This window comes from Anopheles coustani, chromosome 3 (assembly GCF_943734705.1).
Source record: "Anopheles coustani chromosome 3, idAnoCousDA_361_x.2, whole genome shotgun sequence".
NCBI lineage: Eukaryota > Metazoa > Arthropoda > Insecta > Diptera > Culicidae > Anopheles > Anopheles coustani.
In genome coordinates, this window is record NC_071288.1 from 9,340,626 (window position 1) to 9,368,515 (window position 27,890).

At 45.1% G+C, this 27,890-nt stretch overlaps 1 protein-coding gene across 2 annotated transcripts; it reads left to right on the plus strand.

The window, feature by feature from the left end:
* Positions 1 to 483: 483 nt before the first annotated feature.
* Positions 484 to 26,864, plus strand: LOC131272003 (tubulin polyglutamylase TTLL5). Of its 2 annotated transcripts, XM_058273605.1 has the most exons (7): positions 484 to 623; positions 1,595 to 1,798; positions 15,519 to 15,609; positions 20,716 to 20,796; positions 21,171 to 22,262; positions 22,336 to 22,549; positions 22,634 to 26,864. In XM_058273605.1, exons 4-7 carry the CDS (start codon positions 20,756 to 20,758, stop codon positions 24,557 to 24,559), a joined length of 3,273 nt encoding a protein of 1,090 aa, XP_058129588.1. In that variant the 5' UTR covers positions 484 to 623; positions 1,595 to 1,798; positions 15,519 to 15,609; positions 20,716 to 20,755; the 3' UTR covers positions 24,560 to 26,864. The 2 variants fall into 2 exon arrangements, with proteins under 2 accessions (XP_058129588.1, XP_058129589.1); XM_058273606.1 differs by lacking the exons at positions 484 to 623; positions 1,595 to 1,798; positions 15,519 to 15,609 and adding an exon at positions 17,806 to 17,837 and having other exon boundaries at positions 22,634 to 23,378; positions 23,424 to 26,864.
* Positions 26,865 to 27,890: the final 1,026 nt, after the last annotated feature.

Genomic DNA, 27,890 nt, shown 5'->3' on the forward strand with positions numbered 1-27,890 from the left:
TGCTAGCAACGGCTCTTAATGTTGAGGTACGGCGCATGGACCATTTTGACGTCCCACTTTGACAGCTTTCATCAATTTTAACAACTTTCTGTTAACAATACCTTTTTGTAACTTAAATTAAATGTTTCAAGACAACCAAGTCATGAAAAATGTGTCTGCACATTTTGTTAGCATAGCTATTAATGAGACATGGTAAATATACAGTGTTGTGTACCAGCAGCATTCGAAGGCCATCATACAATGGTATTACAACATGTTCACGAAGTATATTTACACGAAGTGGAACCGAATAACAATTATTTTATGAAGAAAACCGGAAACAAACTGGAACTTTTCACATCGGAAATGTGTTCAAAAATAAATTGGTAAACAAGTAGCTGTCATTTCCAAGGAAACGTGTTTGTCTCTCACCTGAAGTCCACGGAGCACGTTGACCACGAATCTATCGTCGGTTCTCGCTACTCCATCTCAGTACGCGGTAAACATCTGATCGGTGCGGATCTCGTGGTCTCGCACCTCACGTCGTCTGTTCGTCTGTCCGCCGTGGACTCCTTGTTAGTTTGTCCCTGTTCCGGTGTCCGGGCTTCCCTTGACTTGGGCCGTTTGTTGTGCTTTGTGTTTTAGTATGTACCTACCAGTAGATAGTGATCGGGAAAGCGGCGCCGTAAAACATACATTTTTATTTATTTGGCTTGTTTTGTGAATGGAACCTTTCACCAAAAACTATCACGATTCGAACATCAATCGATGCGTGAAGACTATTATACTAGTTTGTTCGTGCCGCAACAAATTAGTCAACCTTTCTCCAGTTAACAAAAACAAAAAAAAAAACGAGCTACTACACCCTTGAAGAGGGCTGCATGGAATGGAAGAATACTAGCGGAAGAAAACTTTACAATTCCCTTCCCGGCTCGAACAGTGCCAGCCTACGATGGTACTTTTTTCCTCGCCAGGGGCACGGTCATTGCCGTGGTGTGTTTGTGTTTGTCCTTACACACCTGCTTTTGTGTACGTAATCTTTACGTCGTCCTGCCACACCAAAGGCGAACGGCAGGGGCTCAACTGATTGTAGAAAAAAAAATCAAAAAGCCTTATTTCACTGCAAATGTTGGATGAAATATTTCCCCAACTCTTTTTGGGGTCATGGTTGTATCAAATATTTCCGTACGCAAAGTGTGCGTTGCCTTGAACCATCTTAGCAACAAGGATGCATCCTCGTAGCGATAGCTCCGTTCGGCCGGGGACCCTCACAAACACCTAGTTGTTAACACTTTTCGCCGTTGGGTAGTTGAGACACTTTTCCCAGCCTCTGCTCTTCGTGCTGTAGACTGCAGACTCTATACGGCGAACGAGCGAGAGGATTGCCGTCGTGCCGGAAAATCTGCAGTGAACCGAATGCAGCAGCAACCTCTGTGTGCGTCCGTGTCCGTGTGCTAGTGCAGGCAGTACCGGAAGCGCCGGAAGGAACTAAATTTGTAGCCCTATCCATGCAGTCGGCCGTGAGTGGAAACCAAATGTGATTTATTTTAAACCAGAAAATTTCTTATCGCACCCTTTTAGAAATTATTATTTACCTAAATCGTATCCTTTTTAGACATACAAGAACCCAAATTAGTTGTGGCTGTGTGATCACTGTGATCAATTTCTCGTGTATTTGTGTACGTGTATGCGGTGTTGAAAGGAATCAAATCAATCGGCAAAATTTGCGAAAGGTTTTCATTCAATAAACACTAAATTCAGCAGCAGCAGCCTAATCACCAAACTCGCAGAATAAATCGCAAGGGAAAGGTTCCTTATCGTAAGTAGCATGCTTCTGTTTGATAAGCCGCAGTGGTTGGTGTTTGTAAATACAGCAATCACAAACGCGAGCTAATGCCTTACTTTAGCTAGTTCCCATGTAGTCGTACGTTTGTACATTTTTTTATTCTAAACGAATATTAAAATGGGATCAATCAAAAACAAAATTATATTATCCACTCACACTGTACAACCATTTTGCAAAAAAATAAGCTTAAGTGGTAAAATATCCAACGTTACAGGGCATGGCCAATCTCTCCCAACCCCAGTTTCACAAAAAAACCAATCGATTAGCCAACTGCACGCATCCAAAACATACAATGCATGAGGCCATGTGCAGAGCATGCAAAGAACGTTAACACTGTAACCAGCAACTCTAGCAACCGAAACGGCACCATGGGTCGGTTGTTTACTTCGTTACGACTCCGGTAAATCTACCATCGATGAGATGCCAAAATGGTTAGTCAATTTGTGTGTTACATCCCCTTTACCATAGCTGGCCAATCATAGTTTCACGTACCGCAAGCGACACGTTGGGGGCCGATATTGACCTCGATCGATTTGATATTGGTTTTCTTTGATGCATAATAAGGTATGATGAATATGAATGCTCAATTTCCCAGGGTTTGGTCACACACGTGTAAAAATGTAGGCATTGGCAAACCGTTGGTCTGAGGTATATGTTTTAGTTTTCTACCTTTAGTAATATAATCAGCTAAATTAAATCACTGAAAGTGTGAACAACTCTTTGCGCTATGTAGCATTAACGATCAAGAACTTTTTTTTTAAATTGATTCTTTACCACCTTTTTTATTCTATAGGCCAGGTATGACGAGGGGTAGGTTGAAGAAAATAAAACTTCAGCATAAACTATCACCGGGAAAAAAAAACAATTTGTTGGCCCTATATCCTCCAATAATTGGGGCCAATCAATCGCACCAAAGCCTATTAAAATTAAACATCAATCAGTGACGGCATGGTTAACGTTGCTGGCATGCACAAGAAAGCGCCTCAACAGGTCCTTTCGCAAAGAAAAAAGAAAATGACGATTCCCTTCGTACCAATGATAGAAATACTAAAACGCAAGCTGCTCCACTGCCTACGAATACCTACGTCAGAACTGTCAGAGTTAACCGGGAGCGGCGTGTTCGGAAAACCGGAAGGATACGGAATACTGAAGTGGGTGGCATCCATTCCCTATGGACAGGAATTGCTTTTTCACGCAAAAATAATTAAATGTAGCAAACTAATGCACGCTCCCGCTGGTGGATCCGGGTGATTTTAGGAAAGGATAGAAACGTTTTGCCATACAAAAAAAAAGATAAAAAAGAGAAGCATTCCACGGTAGTATAAAGTCTAGCTTGGGCAGGCGGCAATCAACTTATTATTGGCCTACATGGGTACCTTTCTGCCCTGTCCTCACGATCCGCTGGTCTGACTTTGTTTTTATTAATGAGCAAATTCTGCGGCTTGTCCACAACGACAGTTTCTTCGCCAAGTATCGCGTGCATGGGGCCGAGTCTTGCGAGCGTCTAAGGTTCGACGCAAAACTTTCACCCCGGGCGCCCGCTGTCGGCAGATACCGGAATGACACTAACATTCTTCCGGTGCCGGGTCCGTTTGTTGTCGATTCAACAATTTCAAAGCACCCGTGCACCGGATTATGATGTCATTTTTCCACCCCGGCATAACTGTGTGTGTGTGTTTGTGTTTTCACCCCGGTGGAGGGGGCGGAAAATTCTTTAAAGAACTTCGAACCTTCCCTTTGCGCTTCCTTTAAAGGTACGTTTTATGGTATGCCATTATTTCCATCCTGTTTGGCCCGGTGTGGAAGTTCTCGTTAGCGAACGTTGTCGCAGTAAAATGCGAAACGGATGTGGTGATTCGGAAAATTAAAACTCTATCCGTTTTTAACAAGAACGCGAATCACGTGCCGTGTTCGGGACACATTAGTCACCTCGACTGGACGGCACTATTCGCATGGAAGACTAACCAAACCAAGCGCCTCCAAAACTGTCCTGGAGGTTGTTACCCCAGCGAGTTCAAATTCTGATTAAGCTCCATAAACACACGTCCACCGCTTGAGCTGGCTTCCAGATGTCAATTTTCGGTGACAAGTGGCTCCCAGGAGGGATTCGGTTATTTTCTACGTAATCCAGCGGAAATATGTACCCTTCCTAGATCAACCCCTCCTTGCTAAGTCGGGATCAAAGCGCACCCCGGAGGCCGAACGTGTGGCTAATTTACCGGAAACCGGTGCGGTCGGACCGAAAATCGATACGCATTAAAACTGCATCGGCCTTTATTTATCTTCCTTCTTTCCCCGGCGCCGCAGGATATCAGTAAGTCCGGCGAGAAGGCACACGTGAAAGGATGGCAGTTTGGCTCGTGCTCAAGCGCTGGTTAGTGCGCTACGGTTGTGTTTGGTCCGCTTGTCCTTGGACTTTATCTGACGTGGTCATCTTCTTTTTTCGTTTTGGTTGGAGACACGTGTTTGGCGTTCTGTTTTTGCTTTGTATCTTTTTCGTGTGATTTTTTTTTAGTGACTAAACAAATCAAGTTTAGTATAAAACCATGTATGTATGTATAAACCAGACTTCAACTACTTCGGGCTACACTAAACTTATCATGCCTTTTTGAAAAAAGATTTGACTTTTGTTTTGTTATATCGTGTACAATACTAAAAGTCTGCACAGTCTACCCATATGATATCCTTTAAACATAGTTACAGTATATTTGTGATATTAAGATCAGTATTGAAAGATAGGAATAATAAGAAGCTATTGTTGAATAGAATTAATGGTTAGCGGTTTAATAAAATCGTTTCTGTCTCAAATGTTTTCGGCTTTGGGTGAAATTGTTTATCTTGTAGAAATAATGCTCCTGCATAATGCTGGTAATTTTCATAACTATCTTCATTTGCGTGCTGACTTGGCCATCACGCACCTTCGCTTTTCGTGCCGAAAAAAGACATTGCGATTGTGATGGAGTTAAGCTGTCGTCAACATTTTCTAGTGACAAGTTTCCCGCGTCGGTCAAGCAGGGTGCCTTCTTATTGCAGTCTCCCCTGTCAACACTATTCACCTACCTGCAACCCAGGATGACTCACTCACCACAACAAGCGAAAGGAAACCTGCACTAATACTCGGTGTATCCTTTCAGTAACTGACTTGCTACCGGTCAAGCCATTAGCGCCATGTTCGGTTCCTAGGGTCCGAAGGACAACCACCTCCGGCAAGGTCATTCAATATTTCCTGAAGCGGCCGAGTGGCGAGTTTCGAACAAAAACAAATCCACAAAAAAACACAATCGAACGATAACGACATTTCCATCTTAGTTTCTGCGTCACAATCAATCGATCTGCCACCATGGGAGCGGTGTTTGAAGGAAAAGAATGAGGACACGAAGGACCCCATCTCCAAATGGAAGGCCTATCGAAACCATCGGGACCATTTTCGTGGACGTGCACGTCAATTTGCCATTAAGGTGATAAAAGAAAATGTGCGTCTCGATGTTTGTTGTGGCGGAAGGGATCGAGCTGTGCCGGAATGCAGAGTATTCGTGGTGACGCTGTAGGGGGGTTCTTTCATTCTGTCGTGTCGATAGTGTCACAAAAATACACTAGCAAACATTATTAACATACACTGCCTGCGAGCGGTGCCCGTCGAATGTCACAACATATATCATAAGGGTTTATGAAGTCGTTTTTATGTCCTTACACTATTTTTATTTCGTATCCCAGAAGTGTTCCAATGAACCTCGCACCCCGAGCACTGGTGTAGGTCCCGCAGGAGCACACTCATTTTCCCGGTTCGTTTTATTTGCCGCGTTCTGGATGCATGTTTACCGGTGCTAACGTATGCTAATCCAAAGCCTCACGAAGGACAATGTTTGATGCTTCTTCACAACATAAATATGGTTGCACTCCGAATCCGAATGGTACCGACCTGAATCGCAACCTACGCCAACAAAGTTTTCCCCGCGATTTCCCGCTTTCGATAAAGCACACTCGTAAAGATGCTCCCAGATTACTGCCGGAAGGACTCAGGGCCGGCCAAATGGGGACAACGATAGTTTTCCCAGCGCGGAATGTTCGGGTTAGGAGGCTACCAATGCAAAGTGTTGAAACTAAAAGTAACAAACAACCAGACAAAGACGAAGAAGAAACCCCAGTCCGATGACGCAAAACACGATATCCTTTGGCTTTCCCGACCTTCTTCGTTTGTGCCACTTCCGGCTTTCTGGTGGCGCCATCGGCTTGCTGTACGATTAATTTGGACAATTATTTTTCCGAGCCAAACTCAACTCCAGAAGCCATAGGAACGATTGAGAAGGGGGGCTCGACGGCGCAACAGAAAACAATTAACAGAACCCTTTCCCATGTTGTGAAGTTGCAGTTGGGAAAAGGGGTCAATGTTTCGTGTTTTTTGTTCGCTTGCTTTAAGCCTTTTTTCTAATGTGTAAAGTTTTCAGTCTGAGTTTCCCCAAACCTTCGCTAGTTAATGCTAGGTTTCCCTACCTTCAGGCTTTGTAACCTAAAGGAGGAGTATCTTGCTACCATCCAGTGTTTGTAGTTGTTCCTTATTCTGTTGTGTATTGTTTTCATTTAACTTTTGCATTACTTTGAAGAGGTAAACTTTTGAAGAATCGTTTCGTAGAGTGGCTTATGTTCCCACTTGTGAATTGCGAATTTCTTTATCCTTTGATAATTGACCGACATCAGCATGTCGAAAAGAATGCGAATGCATGCACTGAAATATATAATTTGCCAGGAAAATCAACACCATGGGTCCCTCTCCCCTGATTCTTTCTCCCAACTTTGGCAGGAAAATGTTGCTTGCTAATTTATTCCTACCAAAAACAAGGGTCAATTACTTCTCGCCACTTTGGCGACGCACGAACGACCGGCCGGCATGTAAATATGACCCGTATTATCTCCGCTCACCCCCGGGGCGTCATAATCATGCTAAATTACCGTCCGGGTAAGTTTCAGTGGACGACAGACACTGGCGGTTATCGTCATGTGCATTAAACAAATATGTAGAATGAAAACAAGCTCGGCACGGAAGAAACCGATCAGGAAACACTCGACACTGCGGATTATTTATAAGAGCAGCACATTTTTCGGATGTTTGCGGAAGGAAGTGTTGGTCGTAAGGCAAAAGGATGACAATGTTGGTTTTGTTTTTCTTTCCACCGCAACTTTAACTGCGCTTCGGTAGGTAGCATCATAAAATAATAGGATAAAAATTGTAACATCATAAACCGGCTGGGGAGTGGGTGGTAACTCGTATGTCTGCGTGGCTGTTATGGTTGCGCCAGGTGCTACATCCATAAAGTGATAGTGTTATGGCACCAGCGAACGCCAGGACATACCTGTACAGGGTATCACTATCCAAAAACCGGGGCCCCTCGTTTGCTTTACGGGAGGTCACAAAGTTTTTATTCGCTCGCGAGGAGAGTAACATTATCTGCAAAATTCCACGCCCCAATTTTTACATCGAAGCGCTTAATAATCATTTTTCCCTTTTGTTTATTTGATTTGTTGTTTTTTTCTTTCCTTAGCACAAACTTCTTCTGTCTTGGGCTGGAGGATTTCTTTTGGAGTGCCTCCAATTCTTGGGCGCAGTGGAAACTCGCCGCGGCGACATAAAGAAAACCGTTCCTCTCCATGACCCATTTGCATTTGTAAACGAAAATCGACGCCCGGTGACCTGCATAATCCGATAATCCAAACCAATGCGACCGGCGCGGCCACCAAACAATTATCCACCGATGTCACCTTCAGTGCTTCGGAAGACAACGACTTCGGATGGTTGGTTGGTGGAGTATTTGCATGTCTAGCGTCAATCTCTTCGGGTTGGGGTTTGAAAAGCAAAGCAGAAACAAGGGGGTCCTTCGAGGGAGAGACAACTGAACGTAATAACATAATCGATCGATCGCATACCCTATCTTCCAGTCACCGTGGACTGCTTCGAAGTGATGGAAGAAAGGAAAACAAACTCCCTCTCCAGCTAGTTGCGACCATCTGCAATTTTAATCGACGCCACGTTATTCTGGTGCGCGATAAGAAAGTACCGACAAGCTGTTTGTAATGATTTTAACCGATGGCATCCGACTCCGAGGCGGGCATGTGTTCGCTGTTGGACGCACGCTGGCACCCCGACATAACCCATCACATTCACAGTCCCCTGCGTGTGGCGGAAGTGTTACGCTTGGTGGTAATTCGCTGAACAAACCCTTTGGCCTCGTTTGAGGCTACTTAAAAATTGTTTAGCTTACAGTGCTGAGCGAAAGTGTCCGATGAGCAGCATTTTGGGGGAGGATATAAAAAACAAATTGTGACAAACACATTACGTGAGTTTGATGCTTTAGTCATCTGTTTGGTTTTCACTTCGAGTGTTTACGCGGATATAATGCTAACATGGGATGGGTTGTTTTTTTTATTGTTTACGATTGTTTGCTGGTATGTTTATGATGTCTTAAGCTAAACTCAATGGGTGGTTTCTACAATGATGGTATTGTTTTAGTGAAGATTATGAACGAGCTGGTTTGACATCAACCTTCTTAAAATGTCACCATTAATTTCTAAAAAACTTCCATACACTCATATTTGTTAATCTTATACACTCATATTTGTGTTGTGTTGTATTTTGATTTGAAATTGATAAATAACTTTTAAAAATGAAACTGAAAAAACGTTGAAAAAAATTTTTTTAAACATAATGAATTACGTACTACTTTCATTTATTTTACCCCTTGCAGTGCTTCTGATCAACTTATTATTATTTTAGCATTTTTGGTATGTTTTATGATATTACCCATAATGTAACTTTGTGTTGTATTCCATCGGATTCTAGGACCGGATCTTGGATTTACGAATAATAATTTATTTTTTCTCAAACTGCTGCGACTTTTACGAACTATTGGGTTTAAATCTTACAAAACACACCGGGATATACTAGTCATAGACATAAGGGTAAAACTTATATCACTTCTCTCAAGTTCTCTCAATACGCCCGCCAGTGTATCACCATTGTCGCGAATAAATAGCGCACTCCGAATTGCCGGTTCCGGACGCATTTCGTGCATTTAATAGTGTACCATTATTTCCGATTCTCTCCCAGGCGCGCCACCAAACGGCACCAGGCGATTGCGATCGTTTACGATTGTAGCGATCATTGCATGGCTCATAAGACATCTCCAATCATCGGCGGTCGCGGCTGCGGCGTTGCGCATCTAATGGCCAAAAGAAGGAGAAGGGGAGGGGGAGGAGGGTTAATGTCATGCCGCCGATTTACGCCCGCCACACGTGGGGTGGTTTCGCTCGCCGGGTTTTGTTTACGCGCGCTGGATGGAGTGTGGCTTGCTTTTTTTTCTCTCTGGCGAACGGGCCCGCGGCCAGATTCCGATGAACGAATGCAATACACGTTTTCCACTACGGCTTGCGTCATTTTGACAGACAAATATTTGGCCACCAAATCGCATATGCGAAACTCATAAAGGGGGAATTTTTTTTTCATTTATGACATGCGTCCATTGTATTACTTAATCGATGGTTGGAAATAAATGTCGACGTCTATTGTAAATAAAGAATAGTAAAATTGCAGACCAATCCATCAGAGATCCACATAGCATTGCATGATAACGATGGCGTAACCTCGAGGGAACCGATCACGATCATTTGTCTGGCAAATGAACGTTAAAGAAGAATGGCGATCTTTCCGAACCGGCCAATTATTGGTGATCGTGATGGAATGATTAACATGGTAACATGCGAGGCTAATTATTTCGGTTTATTGGTTGGCACTAAATCAAACCCTGGTGAACTTTACCCGAACGAACACGTGGAACGAGTTTTTGCGTTAATATCTCTCACTTCAGACTGTATGATTTTTATTGAACTTAAACCATCTCTAACGCTCCTTGCCCAAAAGGAAACCTACAAATGTTGATGAAACTTAAACATTCCGATCTCTTTTTGTGGCTGCAATGGTTGTTTAATTCATTTTAGACTCACTGTACGCTAGAGGCCACAAACACTTGCGGTGGAAAACCCTTTACGCCACTCCGGAACCCTTGAACCGTGACCATATTTTCACCCACTTTCGAGTGAGTGGGCGCGTTTTGTGGGTAATAGCTAATAGCTTTAGTTAGTGTTTTTTTTTGTTACGATGTGCAATGCTTTAAACGAAGAAAATTGTCCCTCCGTCGTTCATTTCTGTTGAACTTGGGTTTTGGATTATTTTCCCCCCATGTCTTTGCTACTGGGGGTGTCAGAAAAATGCATTAAAAATACATACACACACGGTTGGGGCTGATTGAGGGGTGATGATGTTTTTGGACCACTTCAAACAGTAACGGACACGTTAAACAGGCAATGTAACGCGGAGTTACAAGCGGCTTTAGAAAGCGCGACCACCATTTGGCCCCGCACTTCGGCCGTGAGGTCCGTTGTGATTAAGTAATCGGTCAGCTCGTTCCGGCGGTTTTGGGTGGAAAATGAAAATCAACATTTTTCCAATGAACATCATCCCACCATACGAGCTTATGTTGTTGACGAATGACAGTATGGCATGTTTATGCTTTCAAAATATTAAAATATACGGTTGGTTTTAAAGTTGATCAAAAAATTTCAAACAAAAAAATTTAAAATTTGAAAAGGCTGTGTATTTGGTTCTTATTTTGATACTCCTACTTTTGTTCACATTTTGTTATAATGCTAACATCTACATATAATGCTCCTTATGCAATTTTTCACCTATGAATAATGATGATTCCAACACCTATCCGTTTCATGGTCGGAAAAATACTTCCTGCATGGAAGGTACGTGGCCGGAACTTTTGAATTGCCTTTCCGCTGTCGGATGGGAAAATAATATGCTTTTCACCAAATCCTGCCATCCCCCTCCCACCGTTTTGCTCGCCCATCCGATGCATCCGATGCACTCGAAAGGCTCGCACGCTTGTCGTTTGCCTGCTGGCCAATTTTCGCCCCAATGATTGGTTCCCTTTCTCCCGGCCTGATGCACATGCAGTTCGTGTCACGTTTAAATGCGTTTTACCGCAGTATCGGAATGATACCAATCAGCTCGAACGGGACGCGCGTTTGGAGTTGAAATTGGATTTATAAAAAAAAGGAAAAGAGATGGGCCTCGGATTTGCGAGCTACATATGTACGTACATTGCATAACTATGTTGCTTGGGTGTTTTGCGTGTTTTGAGCTCCCGAATGTGTATGTATGCTCCCATATGAATTTATGTCCCTCTATTATGCTGCGCCTACATGAAGGAGACCTCTTCAGCGCTGGACCTGTCTTAAATTTAGTGTCAATGTTGTTGGAGCGTATGAGCAGCAGAGGAAACCATTTTCCAGTGCAATATAAAATCCACCTGGCATGTAAGTTCACCCTCGGTCTCGAGTCGTTAGGTCGCCTCTCTCACGGGCCTTCCTGTCGTGGAGTGAAACCATTTTCCCAAATCGTAACCTTTCAATCTTCCTCGAGGGCTCGAAGCATGCTTTCCAAGTCCCGATGTCGGTGAATCGATACCGCTTGATAAGTTATTGATAGACGAGCCGGTGCAGGCGCAAGAGTTTACCCGTAAACGATTCGTGCCTAAGATAAGTGGATCCTGCCCAGGGTTCAGGTGCAGTTCCGTTACCCCTCCGGCTCGACTTTCGGCGTCGTTTGATGGAGCACATTTTAACACGTCAGCTAAGGGAAACTGGCTTCCGATGGTGGGAAGCAAAATTGCATTACAACGTCGTGTGCATCGGACAGCCCCTGAGCCTTGCTCTGGTTGATGGATGGCAGGTTGCCAGATTGCAGGATGTCCTGCAGCGGATGCCGGGGCGGGCGAAATGTTCCCCTCCGGCCGGGGGACCGCTCAATTGAATTAGCCTACAAATTTGCGGGCACAGAAGTGTTCAAGTGGGTGCTTCTTAAGGGAAACATCGCCCAAATCGTCGGCATGATGAATTTACACTGCAACCATCGAAAATGGAAGCTTCCGCAGCGGGAAAATCGGCAAGCGTGAAGCGCCAGTGCCTTTCCCTCATATCGATGCGGACTTATGTCTATTCTGGTTTGCGAGCGGGAAGTACTATTACGTTTGACAGGTTGTAAGTTTGTGCGCGAAAGTTGGAGTATCTATTTTCGGGCCTTGGAAATGCAATCGCGATGGTGAAAATTGAAGAATTGGTGTGTGAAAAATAAATCCCCATATTTGACAAGCCTTAAGGATGTGTTTTTGAAACCATTTCTTGGAACCCGGAACTCGTGATATATTTATAAAAATAATACGAATCAATCAAGCATGATTGATCGGAATGAGGTTGATCGTAATTTTATCGAACGAGAGTTAAAACTGTCCGTTAGAATGTTAGCTCAAACCTTATTTTGCTCACTCAAAATCGCATCCTGTCATTGTATGGATATCGTGTTGTCGGGGATTGGTTACCATAATTTTGGTTCAAGCCTCGTTGTGTTTTACAATACAAACTTCCGGTGCTTTACCATTCTATCATCCTCTGAACGTTAGATATAGGCGGAAAAAAGGCCCCAGGGGCCTTGCGTGGAGGTCCCGAAAAATAATTCTTCATCGCTGACTCATACCTTCGCCTTGCAAACTTCGTTCGCTGGATAAGGTTTCGCTTACCGGGAAACTCCTTAAAAAACGCGCTATAAAACATGGAACGGAAATCGCGAAGCAATCAACCGTTGATCGGTGGAGAACAGTCTTTTTTGTTTTGTCAAACGGCACATTCCGAAAGGGGGTTCGCCCAACAGACTGGCGGGTTTCGCTGTCGTCGATCGTTCGCCGGGTAATTAGGTATGCACCGGCGCATGTCGCGCACTTTTCGCGGTTTCTTGCTGCATTCGTTCATGGTGCCGTTCTTTTACTTTATTTTTTTTATTTTTGAAGGGCGCGACAAATGCGTCCGGCAAACTCGGGAATGGCAGATCCCGATTTTTTTTTTCTCAAGCATTTGGCACAGAATTGGTAAGTTCACAAAAACAAAAAAACATGCGACGATGACTTCACCTTAACGGGATGGCTTTATTCGTCTCGCTTTCGACCACAAGTTAGTCTTTGATTTACGGGCACTCGAATACCGGCGTGCGCCATCCGGGTGTGCTCGATCGTGCGATCGTGCCCGTCCGAACGTCTAATAATAGGCAACGAAGGGGGCTCTGGAATTCCGTTCCGTCAAGGGCCGTATTGCCGGCCGGACGTGGAAGTTAATGAAAAAACGTATTCGACTCGAAGCAGACAAAAGATAAACGTGCGTACGTGCGTCTCTTAAACGATGCTATCGAACGTTTTCCCGTTCGGGATCGAGCAGTTCTTGAGCCAATGAAGATCGAGACCGAACCGTGAAACACAAAGCGAAAGGCAGCTGGCTTCCATTCTCGACTTTCTTCTTGGAAAGTTCTCCGGAGTGCATCTTCGGGCGGAAGCAGCGTGTTTGTTAGCACATTTGCTGCGGGCTAAATTTAAACAAACGCGTTTCATCGCTCATTTACCAGTCTATTATTTACACGCATGTATTTTCAAACATTGACTCACCGAGCCGTGTGTCTGATGAAGTCGATCTTCGCGGTCAATTATTCAAGATCAGATCGAGGTAATAAAACTTCACGTGTTTGATATTTGAATGAGAATTAATATCATTTACAAATAATTTGTTTATCATCACCTTCCTCTTGCTTCTAATCATCTCCTTTTACACCACCTTCATCTTATCGTTTGTCGTGATGCATAACATTGGCTTATTGTGTCTGTCTCAAACATTTCATAGTGTATTCCAAAGAACATCGCATCAAAATATCCTTTCTTCATTATGATTGCTTTGACGTACGGTAAAGCAAACTATCGTGCTGACATTTAGTCATAATTCACCCTTTCCGCGCCTCCCCGCCCAAAGTGTGAAACCACCAACTGGTCCAACGGCGTAAGTTAAAAGAGAGGCACCAATTAGGCTGACGTTAAATTGATTTAATTTGTCATATCCGTCCAACCAGCGCCACCAATGGCGTCTTTCGAAGAGCCCTGAATGTCGCGCCTGGTCGTGGAACGTAGAGAGAAGAAAATCGCACGAAAGGAAAGCACACGACAAACATTTTTCCATTCTCCGGCGGCGGGCTCGCTTCCAAATGTCGCCAGGGAAAAGCGCCACTAAACCTAGACCGGCGGTCGACACAGGGGAAGAGGGACCCCGCTACACTCGGTAAATGCTCTGCTAGTGGTTTGCTGAAAAACTTTCTGTGCAATTTGAGTTTCACTTTGCTTTATTTGTCTCGCTTGTCATCACGCGAGAGGAAAGGAAGAAATAAAACTTGCCACAAAATGTCAAACCCATGTGGAAAATGCTAAGTAGCTTTTGGTGGGTAGTTTTTGGTTTTTGTTTAAGCTGTCTTGTTCTGGTGTAACAATGCAACAATTTTTTACCAGATATTGTTTACGCGTGGTAATCCATATTTTCATTTTAAAAACAAAAAGTCGATGATTTGAGAATTTTACATTAATTTTTTGTTCTTGTTTATGGCATTATTTTTTAATATTTGTTTCTGTTTAAGTTGTTGCAATTTTAGTTTGTTGTTCTAAAGTTTTCCTGCGCGGAAAAAAATCGGCATTTTTTTTCAAAACGATAGTGGCCTGGACCCGTTGATGTACACATCAACTGTCAATTTCCGCTAGTTTACACCGCTAGAATATGCTGGAAGCAAAAAAACGAAACTAAAGACATGATTAATCGAAAGCACAGCAATGTACAGACCTCGTTTCACTCATGCATCTCGTGGCTCGACTGCGACGAGCTCGTAGTTCTCTTCTCTTCATCAAAAGGACGACTTAACGGCTAGAGGCTCAATCAAGTGTGTCACCTCAGCGTGCGTCTTTTCCGCTAAAAGTGTGATGATTAATCGCCACTGCGATGGCGGAAATGGTGTGCGATAAAGAAAACTGCCATCAAATGATGTGATGTGGAAGTTCCGATAAAAGCCCAACGTCTAATGAGTGTTGACATCGTAAAGCTATAAATAGCGTTCGCTCTCTCTCTTTTTGCACTTCTTGGCGGATGAAAATTAATTGATTCGAAGAAAATCAGGCCAAAAGCGGAGCTTTCAGGAAGTAAAAGTAAACCGAGTAACAACTAGAGGCATGGTAAATAATTAAATGCATTAGCGAATACATTTTTTGTAGTTTTAAATCTAATGAAATTATAAGTGACTCATATCCAATGATAGTATAAGATAAAATGTTTCGATTTATATAATTTAATTCCCTTTCTTGGCATATCGTGTACTTGTCAAAAAATGAAATATAAAAATAAGAAAACAATTTCGAAATCAAGTGCAAGTTAATTACACCGATCGATTGTTGGCCAATTAACAGCCACTGCCGTGGTTTTCCTCCTTTTCGCGCATTCCGTTCATATGATGTATTCGATTTTCGGCCGCCGTAGATTAGAAGCTCGTGAATAAAATATTCACATAATTAAGCACCAATCCCAAACCGAAAGCAGGAAAAAAAATAAATGTAAAACTGTCGATCGATCGCTTTCAGTCACCACGAAGGAAAACGACAAATACCTGGACGGAAAACAAACCGGCAATCTGCCAAATTAACCACTTCCACTGCTCCGAGGTGTCGAAATAAATCACTTTCAGTAGCGCGATCTAGTTGTGAATATTTTTTTATCGTTCTTTCGTCCGCAGCTCCAAACAACGCGATCGATAAAATGCCCTGATCGAGATTGTGTCCCGGTCTCGTCGCTTCTGGGATCCACGAAGAGTTCATTGTTTGCGGGTAAGTAAGGGACATTTTTCCACGAGGAAATTTAATTTAAGGAAAGGCAATTCTTGTTTAAGCCAAATTTCTTGACGTTTTTCTGGAAAATTTCAAAATCATTCCTCTATTGTATCGTCTACCGTCTTCATTGTTTAATGTCACAAAATGAATTCTTTGGCCATAGAAATTTGTGGTGCACATCAACTTTTAAGAAAAATTTTAGTACACATTTTTTCCTCAGAATTCTCAGGAGCAATCGGTTCTCCAGCCCGATTAGTGTAAAACTTCGGCGACTCAAAAAAAAAAACAAAAACAAAATGCACCCAAATACGACGCGACGAACGTTTTACCACGAGGGTGGTAAATCAACAGCCCAAAATTGATGCCACCGATACTCCGAGCCCTCCTACCCTCCCCACACCCGCCGGTCTCGATTGCAACCGATTGTTTATTTTTATGAATGGTTTTATGGTAGTCGTGAAGTGCGCCGAAAAAGGAGCCGGCGTGCCTCGGTGTGCGTGTTTGTAGCAGAGTTCTCCAACCTTTTGTGTGGAAAACCTAGTTTAAATCCTTCGCATCGAGGACAAACAAATCAGCACGTGGGAGGGAGGGGGTGAGGCGGAAGATGTTTAGGCGGTTTTTATGTTATTTGTCGTCCACCCGTCCTGCTAATAACCACAAATAGTGCATCCACGTGGGGATAGCGTATTTTGTTGACACTTGTGTCTTGCGAAGTTTCGCACATATTTCCGATCGTCGTTAGTCACCCCCTCCACTGTGGCTGGAGAGGTATTACAAATTTCAAACATTTGCGTCTCCTTGGTGCTGCAACGCGGCCTGGTTGCTTACTCGGTACTAACCGCCATCCAGAGTGGTCCTCCCTTGGGGGTGTTTGTTATGGTAACCGGGATGGTGTTTGGTTTTTGGGCTTCCCCGCTCAAAAGGGGCGAACTGTTCGGCGGGGTGTCGGGCGGAGCACGAAGGGGGTACACGGTATTGCATTCTTATCTAGAGCGCACCTTCCGGAAGGCCTTTCCGAGCCGACACCCGAGGTAGGTGTGGAAAAAGTGTCCGTGGTGGGCGTGTTGTTCCCGGTTGTTATTCCCGCGCTCGTGCCGTTCGGGTGCACTTGGGTTGTTGGATTGTCCATCGGGGACGAGGAGAGGCTCGTGGTGGAAGGAAGAAAATGCACTCTTTGCTTCGGGAAGTACGCGCCGGCCTGTCCCGGGAACGGTCGTGCCCCATCGGTCGATGAAGAATTAGGTTAGCTCGCAGGCAGAAGAGGCACCAGAAGGCGAACCCGGAGGCCATCACCGAATTCGGTGCGGAACGGAATTTGTCCATCAGGAGTCAGATTTACCTACGACGGGCTAACTGTTGTGGTTGTGTTTTTCGGTCGTACTCTGTTAAAGTTTGCCTAGACAAGGTGTCGACGTTACAGCGTGTTTAGCAACTGTTATTAGGGTCAGGTGCGCAATAGGAGCAAGTGCTCGGGAAGAACTTGACTTGAAAGAACCTTCCGCCGAAAACAGGTGACAGGTTGAGTTAAATGATAAGCTGCAAATAAAACTAAAACCTATAATGGTTGTGGTTCGGTGTTGCACTTCGGATACGTCGTGAAATAAGGTTCCCGTTTGGAAGGTCGGCAGGAAAGTGCATCCAAAAGTTGTGAACCAGTTGCAGTTTCGCCGGTCGATTGATTGGATTTTTATTAAGTACTCGTAAAACGAGCAAAGATATAATTCACTCGTTGTGCTTTTTGTCGGTGCGTTGCAAACATCTGGTAAACTTCGTAAGTGTTGTCAGTGATTAAAGGAAGGCAAGCGAACCACAAGTGAAAACCAACGTTCCTCGGGAACGACCTTGTACGTTGCGTCTTGTCCCACTGTCGGTCCGGTTATACTTCAAAACCACCTCCGAAGTGGAATGTGCTGACTCCGGAGAAGTAAAAAAAAAACCATGTTGCGTCGCGTACAGCACCAAATATGGCAACATCGTTGTCGCTTAATCTTCGTCGTCATCTGTGCAATTTCGCTGCCTTCAAACGAGCCTCAACTGGAAAGTGGAGCCGGTGTACGTTTTTGCCGCTAATTCCATCGATGGACAACATCGCCACCAGACCGTACTTTTAACCACCACAGGGAGCCCTTCGTGCCGAGGGAGAAAAAGGCTCCACTTCGCTAGCGGCGTCCCCACAGGAGGGCATCTGTGAACATGAACAACTTCCAGCGACTCAGCTTGTATAAGTATGTGTTCTGTGTTTTGTTTCGTTTTGGTTAAAAAGTTAACCGAGCTTGAATCGATGGTAGAATACTCATGGAAAAATAACACCTTAAAATCGTCCTATGCCACCTGGTACTTGTGTTGGTACGTGGTTTTGTTAGCATATTTGACAGTAGGTTCACTGAGCAATATCGCGCATGAATCATGCATGTACCCCCGGGATAGATTTATGAGCCCAAAAGCTATACGTAGTAGGCTGGCCCTTGTTGGAAAACACTTTCTATCTTTCTCTATCGTCATTTACCTTTTTCCTTCTATCTTTACCCGCCTACTGCTACCTCGTGATCTCCTTTTTTTTCGCCATCAGACGGGGCCGGCCTTGCCAGATTTGGTTGAAATCCACAAGCGGCTCACCCGTTCCACGATGGGCTTACGAAGGCCGGTTTCGATTCAAAAGCGAACCTTATAAAGCCATCAACAGCTGGTTACCATCCCCGTCGGAGTTGAGTTTGAGGTGGCTTACCTTTAGTTGATTGTGGTCGTAGTTTCTGTTTGGGTTTTGTCGTTCGATGGATCGTTTTAGTTTTGAACAAATAATGAAATGTGAGATGTGATATTCAAAACACCATAACTATCGCTTTAAATATTTCTATCTCATAGTGCTAAGTTTCGATTTAGGCCATGTTTATTTGGGTATCCATAACTAATGTGCCTATATTCCTCTTATCCATTCACAAAAGTAGAGAGTTTTGAGAAAATTTGTCAATTATTTGTTGTCAATTAAGATATTTTTAGTCTTAAACATATATAGTTACCATGGTTATAAACCATTAACCAATATTCCAAAAAATAGAGAGCAAAAATAGGATTTGCCCAAAAATATGCAAAATTCCTTCCCGTTCTATACATCCCTATTTAGCCCTTTACATCATTATAAGTATATGTTTTTCAATTTGAAAAATATTTACTTACTTGATGGTAGGATTGGAAATGTGGATTCGTTTAGTTGAATTTTCAATAAAATAATAACATTTAAAGGCATTCAAACAATCCGTTCAGAATGGTTGTTTAATTAAAATTGAACCAATGTTATCCTAATGAAGTGTTCTTGTCTTCCTTCTAACTATCGCCCCCCCTACCACCTCTTGCGTAATCCTGGTAGACGTCGAGACTTTTTAATAGAGTTTTTTTTGCCACACTGCAATTCCTCAGAATGTCTTTCCATTCAAACTCAATTAAACATTTTCCCTTTATCTTGCCGAACAATCGTGATCCGTTCGTCGGTGGCATTGCACATGGCGAGAACCACAGTATGACAGTAATGTTGACGGTCTACCGACGCCATGTCGTGACCTGAATTAACCTGTCCCCGGCTGTGCCCTAGGGCCCGTGGAGGGAGTAAAGAATGTGCCTAGCGCCCCCGGAAGGAAGCTCCCCATTTCGTACGCCTTACAAAACGGAAAGGCAAACGCCAAACCGCACACTTTTCCATTGGATGTTTTTTTTTCTCGCAAAGGAAGTAGATGTTATTGATGGTAGCGGTGGTGGTGCTTGTGGTGTAATTGTTGCTTGGAGCAGTTTCTTTCGAGACTTGTTGTTTGGAGGGATGTGCAAGACGTTTGGTTGCCGGGGATGAGGGTATGAGGGTTGTTTGTAACGGCTTCCTGACGGCCCGTCATTTACATGGATCACGCGCATGAGGAGGGAAGCTAAAAGTACAACGGTGGCGTCCAAACAACCGAACCGCCACCGGTGTGGTGTCCCCGCGATGGTTCTGAAGCTCGGGACACGCATTCCGATATTCACGCCACGCCGTTGTAACAACCGGAGGAAGCGTTCCAGGGCAACCGGGGCTGGTGTGTGGAGAACGAAGCGTGTCCTGCGAGTCCCGCCGGTTTACAAACGGTGGAGCGGTGCAAGCAGGAGGCAAGAGGAGATCGCCTATAGCCGTAACGCATCGGACTCGCCAGTCACAGTCGATTAGTGAACGCGTTACGGTGCAGAAGTGGTTGGCACGATTGCCAGTCCTAGCGTTTTCCTGAAGGATATTGAAGCAATATACTGAGCGTATCAGCGTTTGAACGTGTTCGGACTCCGATGTGACGTGGTGTTGTCTACTAGTCCGGTGACACTTTGTGGTGAAACTGTTTACGAGAGCGAAGAAGAAGCACGTGCCGGGCAAGATGAGAATCCGGGAGCAGTTGGCACGTGAAATTGTTGACCCGAATTCTTGCCTCAGTCAAAACATCATCATCAAGGAGATGGTGTTACAACACAAGGAGAAAATGTAATGATAAATTGCAAAGATGCTAATCCGCTTTTGGATAGTAGTGTAAAATTAACATCTTCAATAAATCAAAATTATGTTCATTTTGTTTTCTAACATCTTATATTTAGATTTATGTTAGAAAAAGTGAGGATTGGATGGATATTCTCCGTTCCTATAAAATCACTTTGTGCATACATACGATTCTAAAACCAACGATTCCTTTTGCGAGTATACTGAGGACGTATACCACTAGTACCGTACAGGACTAATCGAATCAAATTTATTGCCCATTATGGGGACAGGTTTTGGCCTGGGGAGAGGGTACTGGTTTTGGGCTGTTTTGTTTAACAACCACAACGCGGTTTTGTCAACGGGGTTACTTGCTGGCCCTGGGCGGAAGTTTTTCATAATTCATTCAATCCGCCTATCGGTTTGCGATAGAAGCATTGAAAGGGTGGTATCAAATGCTATGGGACATTAAGAGTTATGAATTGATTATGAATTTTTCGATAACGCTAGAGCAGTGGGCGGAAAGGGGTGAATTTTGGAAGGAGGAACCCCGGGGTATTCCTACAGGAACGTCGTTACTAACGTACATTTTTTTTCTTTCTATGGTTTATTTATACTTGCAGGCGGAAACTAAACGGGTACTCCAGTTTGGATTTATTCGTTATGCCTATAACCGACAAGCCGCGATTAAATCACTCACAAAAGTAAGTATAGCGGGGAGCTGCCGTCCGTAATGGGGATAAACAGAATGGGTTTATGTGCAAACCCACTGTTTCGAAGGGAATTGTGGGACGTGAATCGTTCAAAAACTCATATAATAAGTCATTAAAATCAATCCCTCATGTCAAAAAAGGGGTGTGTGTCAGGCATACGCTTGGATCTGAGTACAAGTTTTCCTGAGCTTTACAATTTCTTGAAGCTATAGGGAAACCATTCATTTTGTTTTTTTTTTCATTTCGTTGGCATAGTTTTCCTTTGCATTGATAAATTAGTTTCCTCAAAGAACTGTCTAGCTTACGCCATCTTTGGCACAACATTCCAACTAACTGTTTATATGCATTTTGTTTCGTTCTTTTAGTGCCAAAAAAATCACCCCTATCACACCCAACCCGTGGGTCACCGGAGGTCCACCGGGAGGTAAAGACGCCGTTCTAGTGTTTCGAACACACGCTCTGTCACCTGTGACTTCGGAAAACGGCGGCGGAGATCTTTCTCCCGGAGGCAGCCCAGTAGCGGAACCATCAACAGACTCCACTGCCTCGAATGCATCCACCAATGCCACCTCGAATGGAGGATCCACGCGTCTGAAACGAGGCTCCGTCAGTGGCGATCCGAAGAGTGGCCACAAATCGTCACCCACTGCCACGAACACACCATTGCCACTGCCGAAGAATTTCAACGTTCAGCGGAAGACACGCGGCAGCGTACCGAGCCGAAGCAGCACCACTACCAGCAACGAGGACGACGAAGAGGAGGGCGATGAGGGGGAAGAGGAGGGCGATGAGGATGACGATGAAGCGGACGATCGGGAGAACGCGCACAGTAGTATCGATCGTCACGACGGAGCCGGCGACGATGACGATGATGATGATATAGAGGGGGCGGGAGAGGAAGGAGACGAGGATGATGAGGAGGAGACGGATAATGGGGTAACCTCGCAGGACGAGGTGAGCCCAGTAAAGGCGAAGAAGGGTGCAAAGGTGGCGGATGGATCGTCTCGTTCGAATCAGTCGAAGAAACGACAGCTCGAATCGTCCTCCTCGTCCAGTTCGCTCAGTAACGCGTCGATGACGAGCGTCAAGGGTAGCTCCGGGGATGAGATGCCGGACACGGACATGCCCACGTCCAAGTCCGAGCCATCGCTGGCCGTCGGAAGTAGTACGTTGTCGGACAAGAAAGCGCTCGTTGGAGGACACCGGAAATGCAAGGAAGAGAACAAGGAGAACCAACAGGCGGTAACGAAGACGGAGATGCCGGCGGCGCAGCTGAATATCTGCTACAAGTTTATCAATACCGAAACGCGGCTGCTTCGGAAGATTCTCAACGCACACGGAATGGGCGAGAGTGGGCCGGAGTGTAACGATTTCAATCTGCTCTGGACAGGGATCCATCTGAAGCCGGATATCCTGCGAAATTTAGCCCCGTACCAGCGAGTGAATCATTTTCCACGGTAAGCCGAAAATTAATCGTCGTTTCGAATACCTATTACATTTATTGATTCAACTGTTTGCATGTTATTTTAGATCTTACGAGCTGACGCGCAAAGATCGCCTGTACAAGAACATCGAGCGCATGCAGCATTTGCGGGGCTATAAGCATTTCGACATCGTACCACAATCGTTTCTATTGCCGCAGGACTACAAGGAGTTGATCGCGGCTCATAACAAATGCCGTGGGCCATGGATCGTGAAGCCGGTAGCATCCAGTCGAGGACGCGGCATTTTCATAGTGAATTCGGTTCGTATAAACGGCTGCGATCTTTTAGCTGGCTTCTAATCGTTTGTTTCTTTTTTGGAACCGCGTATGGCGCAAATCGTACAGCCGGATCAGATATCGTCGTTCGAGCAGGTCGTGGTGGCCAAGTACATCTCCGATCCGCTCTGCATCGATGGGCACAAGTGCGACATTCGCATCTACGTCGCGGTCACCTCGTTCGATCCGCTCATCATCTACATCTATGAGGAGGGTCTGGTCCGGCTGGCGACGGTAAAGTACGACCGGACGGCGGAGAACCTTTGGAACCCGTGCATGCACCTGTGCAACTACAGCATCAACAAGTACCACACCGACTACATCCGGTCGAGCAACGCGGGCGAGGAGGACGTCGGGCACAAGTGGACGCTGAGTGCGCTGTTGAGGCACCTCCGCAGCCAGGGTTGCAACACCGAGCAGCTGATGCTCGCGATCGAGGATCTGATCATCAAGGCGATCTTCTCCTGCACGCAACCGATCGTGTCCGCGTGCCGGATGTTCGTGCCGCACACCGGCAACTGCTTCGAGCTGTACGGCTTCGACATCCTGATCGACGATGTGCTGAAACCGTGGCTGCTGGAGGTAAACCTCTCGCCCTCCCTCGGCTGCGATACGCCGCTCGACACAAAGGTGAAGGCCTCGATGCTGACCGACCTGCTTACGATGGTGGGTATTCCGGCGATCAGTCCGCTGCAGAAGGCATGCTACGACAGCAAGGGTCAGAAGATTCGCAATCTCTCCACACCATACCGGCGTGTTAATTCGGCCGATTTCGTGCACACCGCGGGACGGAAGGATGCCGGAGGTGGTGGTGGTGGTGGAGCGGGTGGTCCCGGTGGTACACAACAGGGGGGCAAAGGAGACGGTGGGAAGCTGCAAACGACGCTCAGTGCGTTGACGGCCGAGGAGCTTAAAATCGTACGCTTTGCCCGCTCGCAGTACGAACGGCGGGGTGGATTCGTGCGGATCTTCCCTACGAGCGACAGTATGACTCGGTACGGTTCCCTACTGGACCCGGTCACCGGCATTCCAACGTCGGCCATTACCTCGTCGAGCAGTGGCACCTATCTGATGATCATACCGCACAATTACAATCAGATGCTGCACGCGCAACTTTTCCCTCCCGGCAGCGAAACGGAGAACCGCATCGTGCACCGGATTCAAAAGTACGAGCGTGCCCTAGAGAGCTCTCTCCCGATAACGATCGGACCAAAGCACGCCGCCCCCAAGTGTCTGGACGAGGCGAAGCGGTTGCGGCTGCAGGTGCGTAAGCTGATCGAGAATGGGCACGAGATGAGCATCCTGCAGGCACGTCGCGCCTTCGGCTATTACCTCGAGTACATCCTGAAGCGGCTCTCGTCCGAACCGAAGCACAGCCACGAGGAGCTGATAATGAAGTTTCTCTATCGCGTTGGTGCGCATATGAAAACGCCGTTCTTCTTTCGAAACTTCGGTAACAAAGCCCTCGGCAAGGACCGGGGCGCCATGGTGGCCAAGCAGCTCGGCGACTACCTGCATCTCTACAACAAGGAAACGGAAGCGTACGTGGACGTGTTCGACATCGTCGGTATGCTACCGATCAAGCTGTTCGACGACTTCCTGCAGCAGGCGAGTGAAGCCGATCTCGAGTCGGTGCTGACGCTGCACACCAATCTCACGCAGCAGATGCCATTCCTATACACCGGGTGTTCCACCAGCGTGCCGCCGGCACCGCCCATTCCCGTCGGGACGCACGGTTTTCTCAAGGCACTGCCATCCATGGCACCAGGCGGTGCCAACAAGGAACTGATCCGGCTCGATCCTTTCTACCGGCGAGTGGAGAGTCGTCTACCACTTGGAGCACGCACTTCCGGCCTGCCCGAGTCCTCCTCCCGCGTCGGTGTCGGTGAATCGAAAAGCTCGGCGCGCCTCTCACCGATGAAGAAAAAACCCCCAATCGGGAGTATGGTGAAGTCGTCTCGCGAACGAGAGCAACGATCAAACTGGCTTTACTAAAACGCGGGGGTGCTTAGGGTACGATGGGAGCGGTTTATTTATTTGATACTCGTTATGTTTTAGTTGCTAAATTATGGTTGCATAAGTTCTGTCAATATTTTCGTTAGAAGATCCTTTTTTTTGTTGGATTTATTCCAAGCTGTTTGTAAACGTTTTCTGTTAAATTATGTCCTTTAAATGTATGTGTGTGTGTTAAAATGCTTCGTGTGGATCATTTGTTTGCTGGTATCATTATTATGTACACTTCCACGCCCATTGGGCTTTTTTTTGCGTACGATACTCGTGTTCAACGTATAACCGATCCTAGAACCGACTAATCAAGGGTATTAATAATAATCCCATCGTGGATGGTCGTTTTAAACCAGTTAAGTCCGATAGTTCCATAAGAGTTGTTTTGTGCGATAAATTATAGTCAATTCATTTCATATCGGTTAAGATGGAAATATGTTTCTTTGTCGGTTTTGTACTTACAAGACGATTTTGGTACAACGATGCTATACTGCTAGAAATGTTTTTCGAAACGCCGAAAAAAACTGTTTCATTCACCCATTCGACGAAGGGTTTCCTGTTAGGTGGATTTCTATAGTTCCAAATAGCCGATTCGATTTCCGAACCGAAGCTGTGTGTGTGTTTCTTACACACGTAACCGTTCTTTTTCTCATCCTCTGCTCTATCTTTCTCGTGGAAATTCTAGTCATTTATTCCAAAAAACAAATTACAAATCTCATTGACAAAATTCAATTTTGATGTAATTGTGATCGACGTAAGGTTCGAAGGTAGCTTCTCACACCAAATAGGAGGGGGTGTAAAGCGATACGAATACTGCAACGCATGACCTTTCGATTGTGATATGAGAAAATAATAATGGAGACATTGGTTGCCGATGAGGCCACGCAATACCAAATCGATGAAAAAAAACCGTGTAGGATCTGGTACGTAAGGTGTGACTACAAAGAGAACTGTTGCAAAACAAAACACAGAAAGCTAAACATTAACGCAAGTCCGTCAAATATGAAACGAAATCAAGTGCTTTTTCCCTTTTACTCGCGCGTAGATTTTTCACAAGTTTTTAGCGAAATGAGGGGGATAAATTAAGAAAACGAAAGAAATCGGTACAGAAATGCAGCGAATCGGGGGAGGATTGTGGAAGGACTATGTACAAGGCCGTACGATAAACGTAATTTTACCGTAAGAAAATGGAACAGAACAGGTGTGCAGGAGAGTTAGCCTTTCTAGTCTTTGCTTGTTATCCGATTGAAATTCCCAAACTTCCGACTCATGCTGCGTACAGCAGACCGGTTCAACCTCTTCATTCCAAAGTTAAACTTACATCTTCCTATTCCTGGGTGTATTGATGAAGCAAACAGATCGATCGTCGAGACGACGACTAACAGGCTTAGAAAACAATTGTAAAATGAAATTCCCGCCCGTGCGAAAGGTTTATTTCTACAAACCCGACAGTTTCCGCTTAACATTTACTATGGCCCGAAACGACTCGAAAGCTGCCACAGCGACACGATCATTTTATGGAGGGGGGAAAGCCGTAGGTGATGGATGGGAAGAGGCGAGTTAGAGTTAATGAATCACGTACGAACCGACGCGGTTCACTGATTTCACAATCATATACCACAAGTTTAGTCGTAAGTATCGGTAGGCTTCCGAGGTTGGGGCCGTGGCAGTTACACGCACAGTAACTTGTTGCTTTTAGGGTAACATTTAAGGTGGACAATTATGCACAAATTTTACAGTTCTTAACAAACGATTAATGGAAGCGACAGAAAAAGAACATCACAGTGATACATTCAATATTTAAAAGAAAAAAATATATATAGCATCTAAAAACCCCCACACACTACCAAAAAAAAGCACGCACACGCGAACGTCATATTGTTATAAGCATATTTATTAGATCAGGCAATTCCAAAGCACAACCGGACCTTTTGAGAAGTGTCCACCACATCAATTCCCGAGCGGTATGTAGCGGCTTAGATAGGAACAGCTTGGTTTGTGATAGTCAGCTTACCTATTGTTTCTTTTTTTAACAACCATCAGGCAATTCATCAAAGTTATCCACAACAGAGACATTAAATCACTAGAAAACACGTTTTCTAATAAATTAATTTATCGAGAAAAAAGAAATCTCAACTATTCACAGAACATATTACGCAACATTTTCAATCGCCATCGGAGTGGAGGAGGTGAAGTTCTACTACTCGTGTTTTTATGCCTAGAAGCCTAACTAGAACAGAAACAAAACTGCAAATCCTAACGAGTCAGAAATTTGTAAAATTTCAAAAAATTCAAATCCTTCAATTTGCAAAATGATGAATGAACGAAATAAATGGAAAATGCGAAAACTTACTTTCTATGCTGGCACAGATGTTTGTATGTAAATCAACTTTAACTTTTGGTTTTCTTTTCTTTTTGTGATTTATATCCACCGAATTACCCTTGCTTGATCTCTCCGTGATAGCTTCATAACCTTTCCGTCCATCAATCTCTCGTTCTCTGAAGACGAAAGAGATAAAAAAAACAGAAGCACAGACATGGAAATGATATCACACGACCCCCGCCAAATCTTCTCCACAGATGTGGTTTTAATTGAATTCGTCTCAGCTGTTTTTGGCGCAATCTTGCAAATTGCTCCCGGAAACATGTGGTCAGCAGCAACGCAGTAAAACACACACATCTCACTGGGATTAATTGAAAAAACTTTGCCTTCTCTCTCGCGAGTTCTTGTCCCCGGCGCTTTGTTTGTGGCCGCCTTACTGCCAACCGCACCGCTGTCTGCCGGCCCATCGGACGAGCTTTTCCTTCGTTTATTAAAATAGCTAATCGCTTAGTACACCCCCTTATCTCCCGTAGGTTCACTTCGTCGCACTTTTTGCCGCCATGAAAACCAAAAATTCAAGTCTGGCTTTTGGCCTCCTTTGGCGCCGACGCAGGAACACTCTGGATCGAGCGCTCTTCGCGACCACTCGCGCCTCGTTCTCATCGACGAGCGAACGGCATGGGATGCCGGAATATCATTCGTACTGATATTCGCGCGGCACTCGCAAGACGGCGGTTTCGTGGTACGTACGGCTTCAGTCAGTGCTGAGCGACTCCTGATCCGCGTCGGTTGGTCGGATCCGCACAGGTCCGCACACGGCACACATTGGCTTGGGCAGCGGCTGTCCAGAAAGAATCAGCAGAAGCAGACCGTACATCCGCCCGTGCGTGTGATTGTGTGTGGCATTGGCGAGCGTCTGGCGGAAACGTGCCGAGCGGACACCGGACTCGCTCCGCTGGTGGCAAAATTGAACAAGTGGTTTGTGAGGCTTCGTTAGAT

Excerpts from the sequence above, each read along its gene's own strand:
- LOC131272003 (XM_058273606.1), top strand. The coding sequence starts at position 17,806 with ATGAACAACTTCCAGCGACTCAGCTTGTATAA. Across the intron at positions 22,263-22,335 it reads CGAGTGAATCATTTTCCACG|ATCTTACGAGCTGACGCGCA; the intron begins GTAAGCCGAAAA and ends ATGTTATTTTAG. Across the intron at positions 23,379-23,423 it reads GGATGCCGGAGGTGGTGGTG|GAGACGGTGGGAAGCTGCAA; the intron begins GTGGTGGAGCGG and ends AGGGGGGCAAAG.